General features: G+C 37.8%; 1 protein-coding gene across 1 annotated transcript; it reads left to right on the top strand.

Moving 5' to 3' along the window:
• The first annotated feature begins 4,114 nt into the window (after nucleotides 1-4,114).
• On the top strand, nucleotides 4,115-5,341 carry LOC101297739 (F-box protein At5g07610-like). Its single transcript, XM_004301353.1, has one exon. The coding sequence runs from the start codon at nucleotides 4,115-4,117 to the stop codon at nucleotides 5,339-5,341; it is 1,227 nt and encodes a 408-aa protein (XP_004301401.1).
• Nucleotides 5,342-6,720: the final 1,379 nt, after the last annotated feature.

Below are 6,720 nucleotides of genomic sequence, written 5' to 3'. Positions count from 1 at the left end.
AACGTTTATGTATATATATATATATATATATAATATATTAATAGAAATAGATAATTTCATTACTTATCATTAGCTAAAAGGCACGTAAATCAACTAGCGACTTGCGCTAGTATTAATCCAACGCAAGCTAAATAAACTAACTGACAGGTACCCTCATTGTTAACAGCTATGCTCGAAAGAGCTTAAGAAACAGAAACTAGGAACTAATTCCCTAACCTCTAAAAAGTAAATGAAGTCGCGTAGAGATCACAATTGGTGTACAACAAGAAATATTAAGACATTAGGGAATATAGAACTTAACTTCTATCGTAGCCTTTAGCTAGATACACTAGATTGGGTGGAAACCCCTAAATCCCAGATAGGGCTTATAAAGGGATATAGCCCAACAAAGTGAGCTCTAGCCCATCTGAATTCTAGCAGACCAAGCAAAATCCAACCCAAAGCAAAAACAAGAAGGCCCAGCCACCACCACCGCCACCTTCGTTGCCAACCTGCTGCCAACCACCATGACTGCTGCCACCACCCCGAAATCTCTCTAATTTACCAAGTTACCTCGACCCCGATCCACATCGCCCTAGCCCGACTAAAGCCATGACGCCGCCACCGAATCCAAAGGTCAGAGGCCACCATCGACCGCCGACCAAAGCATGACAAAACCATAAAGATTTCGACCATGATCTCACTGTCATGAAACTTGACAACCTTGTACGAACTACCGATCCTTGCACAAGCCGAAATATGGGGCTTTCTATCAAGCTTCGAACCAAACTTAGAACAAGAGTCTGCTGAATTGAAAACTAGAATGGTTCTCGTCCAGCAGCACAGCTACCGACGTCAGCTGATCAAAGACTGGCCTAGTCCTACCTACCGCCGGACGAGGTAGGAACTCGTTGTGTTAGAAGCCTCTACGGTCGCTCTATGATTTTCCTCTGGCTCTAGGGTTTTGGCACGACTGTGATTGGGCTTACCTGTTAGGACAAGCTATAGTACTAGGATGTTTATCCTACCTTTATTTTATATGTAGTTAAACAAAAATTATAAATTACAATTTATAAAAATCAAATTATAATATTGAGAACAAATTTACAAAATTTATTTACACTATTTACATAAAGTTAAACAAAATTACAACATTGAGAACAATTTGTTCAAACATTTGTAACATGGTTGCACACTTGTACATTTTGTAATACAATTATTATAACAATATTTTACAAACAATAGGATTCAACATTGGCACTTTGAATACAAATATATTGTCACATTTGTTCCTCTTTGGTTGGCCCTTGTTTAAACACACAAGGCGCCTTCTTAACAAGATCTTTAGCCACCTCCAATCCGAGGCTGGTAAAAGCCCGTACTTATTCCTTGATCACCTTGATTTTTGCAGACACTTCAAACATCTCCAACTTGACATCAAAAGCAGTTTTCTCAACCTTTTTCTCCTCAGCCACCTATTTCCATGCCTTCTGTTTATATGTGCTGCATCTGCGGAAGTTTTAGCCTCTCCGCAAGTGTAGGAAAGAGTTGACACCGTTCTATAGGGACCAGTGTCGCAAAACGACAATAAAGTTAGCACTTGGGGTGTGATTGAGTGTTTTGGTCTATCTATAAAATTTTTAGGTGGCATGACGTTGAGCTGTCGAGTCTTTAACTGCCACATCATCAAACTAACAGAGAAATAGACAACGAAATAAACTTTTTGAATCTAATTTTTTTTACTTTATACCTATGTGATTGAATTAAAAGTACAGAGACTAAAATAGGACAAAACCATAATACTAAGACCAGAAGTAGTTAACCCAAAGGCCTAGAGCCCTAGATCACTTACCTAACCCAACCTAACGCTATATCACTAACCTAACCCCAAAAGCAAGTAAGCAACCAACCACACCAACCAAATCACCGACACCACGGCGTCGCCATCCAAATACTAAGCGGTGGCGCCACTGTTTCTGATGGACACAACAGCAACTTGCATAGTTGCATATACAAAATGGGTGGAGCTCAGATTTTACTCCATTAACCATATCGTTTGCAAGCACTAAATTTCTATCAAATGTTTGACAATTTGCCTCGGATTTGTTTATTGCAAAACTTGACCCAATTCTCTTTCTTCACAATTCTGTTTCCTCATCTCTAATTCATCTCCATGATCCTTGTTGTGCTTGAACAATCATCATTAAAAGACATTTAACATACCTTTATAACGTGGGGGAACACATTTTCGAAATCGTGAAATGATATAAATATGGTGTTACTCTCTTCACATGTATCATGCCTATTCCTTAATCCTCCCCACCATCTCTGTTATCTGTAAACATGGGTCAATGCCCATATACAAATACTTAATCAGGAGTTGGTGATATTAGGCGAAACTGTGTAATTCTCCCATTTTCTTTCACATTATTTATCCTCTAATTTCTTCCTTTAAAAAATAAATAAATAAATCAGGTTTTACACTACGTACTATACAAACATAGTGATTTTTTTCGGGGGTAGACAAACGTAGGGAGTCGGTGTGAGCATATAAAGCAAGAAAGCATTAAGCAAAAAGTTAAGATTGAAACACACCAATACTTAAAAACTTTTTTTTTTTGAACAAGCAATACTTAAAACCTCTTCAGGTATTAATTAAGTGCATAATAATATTTCTAAACTCTGTTAATTCACCACGTTGTTGTCAAGTGTCAACTTTCGATTATTTTAGTGGCTAAGGTGTTCGGACAGGTTAGGTTGGAGTCTATTCCCAGGGAGACCCCCTCTGCGTAGGGTGGTTCCGGGAGGTGGAGAATAAGTTAGGGTATCCTAACATGTCGTGTTTGTGTCGACCTCGCTTATGGTTTATAGCATTAAAATTGCTTAGGTTATTAGGTCTTAAGTCTCCAAATATTTTAGGTTGGCTTAGGTTCTTAGCTCTTAAGTTTCTGAGTTGTGTTTTCACTGTTTATTTCTTTCGAGCCCTAGAAGGCGAATCGTGTCTTTGATGTACTCTTACTTTCAGGTTTCAATGGAACAACGTCCTTTATCAAAAAAAAAAAAAAAAAACTTTTAGATTATTTTGTCAAAAGGTTAAGATGATAGACAAATATGATATACTTCAAAAAAGAAGATACCCATAGATTACTAACGGTCAAATTTAAGAACCCCAATTCGAAATGGAATGGAAATATGTACATGTACGTAGTTACAAAAATACTTTCACGTGCCGATTTTATATGAGGTTCCTTTCTAATGAGGGCCACTATGTTGAAGAATCATTGATGATTTCTTTGTTTCACCCCTTTTAATTTTCGATCGAGTATCCACATTTAAACATATAAGTAGATCATCTCTGCAAATTTTCATTCAAATTGAATATCGTTAAAGCATTCATAATTGTGATTTACCAATTATAAACTTGAACGATTTCTGATTGACAAATTTGGTTTGTTCATTAATTTAATCTAGTTTGATTCCTTAACGATCACCAATTTAGATGATCAACTTATATAGACCTATATATGAATTGGACGATCGAGATCCCAAAATATGATCGAAAAAATGGTGTCAATGTGTCATACACCATTAATTAGAGAGTTCTCTATCTATATGATGGGTGCTTAATGAACTATTCTAATGTAATTGCATTTCCTCTCAGCCAAAAAAAAAGGAAAAGAATAAGTAAGTACTCGATATAAGGGTAGATGACATGAAAATAAAAATAATTAGGATGTCATTGATAAAAAGACAAAAAAAAAAAAAGGGGGGGGACTAAATCAATGTATCAGACAAAGATAGGGGCTCGACTCAATTCCTCCAATTCTGTTTCCGAATGATGATAATGTTAGGGTGGTAAATCAATTGTACTTCCATAATTGAGCTCCTAGCAGCTGGTAAAAGATTCCCACAACATGTATATATCATCCTAAGGCAAAGAGATTAGGAGATATCTTAGGGGGAGGACAGAGTATGATGCAAGTTATCAGACGCGTGATTAAGAAAACTTGGATGTGACGCCACCAATTCTTACACAGGAGAATAGAAAATCACGTTTGTCCTCGATCAACACTGTAGCGCCAATGATTAACTGTGAGTTTGTGTACTTGATGCTTCATTATATCCAAGCCAATGAATGCTGTTAACTACTCCTGACCATCAGGAGAGATCTGAGAGAAGAAACATGCTGCTGCTTCTCTGGGATCCATTGCCTCCAGCAGAAGCAGTTTCTGGCAACCAAGATCTTATCACTGACATCCTTCTCCGCCTTCCTGTCAAGTCTCTTCTCCGGTTCAAATGCGTCTCCAAGCAGTGGCTCTCTCTTATCTCCGACCCCCAGTTCAGTCGCCATTACCACAGTCTTGCCTCTGCCGGCATCATATTGTGTGGAACAACCGGGCTCATCGATCATGTATCTTGCGGCAGAAGAAACTCCGAGCCGCCCTTTACTTCTCTCGGTTTCATTGACGACTCTGCAGGTACCAAAATCTTGCAGTCATGCAATGGCTTGGTGTTGTGTTGCAGCTTTTTCGAGTTGGGAAAGAGCCGCAACTACTACATCTGTAATCCTTCAAGAAGGCAATTCTTGATGCTTCCACCACCTAGTGCCAAAGGGTGTGATGAACCCATAACCATTTTTGGTGTTCATTTATACTTTGATCCTTGTAAATCACCTCACTACCAAGTTGTCTGTGTTCGAAATTGCGCTCCCTTGTCAGCAGCAGCAAATGATCATTACCAGATTGAAATATACTCGTCTGAGACTCGCACTTGGAGGCTTTCCGGGCCTCCTTTCAGTGCTCCATTCGACATGGTCTTCGACAACGGGGTGCTTTGGAATGGTACACTTCATTGGATTAGTCCAACAGGGGCATCACTCTGTTTTGATATTGTCCAAGACCAATTTGGAGAAATGCCTAGCCTTCCATCAAATGAGAAATGGAGCAAGAGAAGCTTTAGGTATTTCGGTGAGTCTGGTGGTCATTTTCACCTAATCGAACTCTATGGCTCTGGCACCACTCAATTCCAAGTCTTCGAAATGGCGAAAGATTACTCTAGCTGGATTCCCAAGTACCAAGTTGATCTCGCCGAGATTGTTAATGCATATCCAGAGATGGCTCGGAGCTACCCTGACTCCCATGATTCTCGATTTTATCTATTTAGCATCCTCTTTGTGCAAGAGAATGAAGAGGACTCCTTATTGTTGCTACACATCCCTGGTAAGTTTATATCTTACTATCTTATAGATAAGACTTTCAAGGAGCTTAGTGATTTTGGAGCAAACTCCACCAAGGCAAATACTTCATTACAGATTGGTTCCCTCCATGCTTATCAGTTCATAGAGACTCTGTCTTGTGTTTGATCATTTCAACATATTTCCATTCCCTTATTATTTCTTCCTTTAATATCCAAAGTGTGCTTTGTAACTATATCTATATGTTTCTTAACTCAATATATACAGAATGCATATAATTTCTTATCCCACATTTTCAATTGTATATTCTTCATTCCCCGAGTTATTTAAGAAAATGATATATTACAACATTATGGGATCCGGCACCTCTAAAGTGACGGAAATACAAATATAATGTGATTATGGCATAAAATATCACAGATCATTTGGCTTCCGTATCAGTACATTAGATCAGACATTAGAAAGCTCTGGATAGGGTTGGATCATGTTTCATATATATTTCCAATTCAATGCCTTATTATCGGTTAAGATGTCTAAATCACAAACTGTAATGTTGGCCAGAGTAAAGAGACAGAAAGATAATATGATGCTTATTATCTCAATAGTCAAGGTCGGCATTAACCAGATCAGGACCACTGCTTTTTTAAAGTAAGCTACTAATTCATTTCATTAATTTTTTTAAACTAGAAGGTGTTGAACCTTGATTATCCATGATGTATTTACTTTGATTAAACAAAACACCTAGAAAGTTGATAGGAGGAGCCAATTGATACTGCAATCATAATGAATCTACAGGTTTGAGTTGATAACTGAATAATTGATTTGCGTATACCATCTTATTTTTCTAAGAAAAATATGCCTTTATCTTGAAGTATAATATAGTCCGGAAATGTATTACATGTGGTGGTCCGAGTTAATGTCTTTGCTTTGTTAATTTCAATAATCTTTAATATGTTGACTGTGTGATATTATTGGACCAACACGTGACATTATTACGTGATGGTACGATAATTTTAATCTTTTTATATAATATCAAATTCGGGTAATATTATTGATCCTTACCACCACTAATGCCACGTGCTAGTCTGAAATCAAAGACTAATCACTCCTTGATTTCCACACATAATAGAAACCATTCCAATATTAGGTCTTCATTCATTGATCAAAATCTTTCAGCTAAATATTATTTAGGGTTCCGTTAATTTGGTTAGCTATTTGATTATCCCTACCTGAAAACAAGAGGCAATTAGACTATACAGAGAGACCTCTGTGATTCATGGCCAATATTTGCTAACTTGTCAACTAAATGACAATGTTCTAAAAAACGCCGCCCAGGGCCGCCTAGGCGGCGCATAGGCGTTAGGCGTCAGCTCACCGTTCCGATTTCCCACTAATCGTTCAATCTGGGCGCCAACGCAAAAAACGGCCGCCTAGGCGGGCTGGGCGGCCCGATTAGTTTTTTTATTTTTTTTGAATCAAAACACATTAAAGCCTAATTTGTTTATTTCAAATTATTTTTGTTATTTCTAAGAACATAGTAGTTGACC

Source organism: Fragaria vesca, linkage group LG5, assembly GCF_000184155.1.
Source record: "Fragaria vesca subsp. vesca linkage group LG5, FraVesHawaii_1.0, whole genome shotgun sequence".
Taxonomy (NCBI): Eukaryota; Viridiplantae; Streptophyta; class Magnoliopsida; order Rosales; family Rosaceae; genus Fragaria; species Fragaria vesca.
Note: the sequence above shows the minus strand (reverse complement) of the source record. Positions and strands in the feature narration are given on the sequence as shown.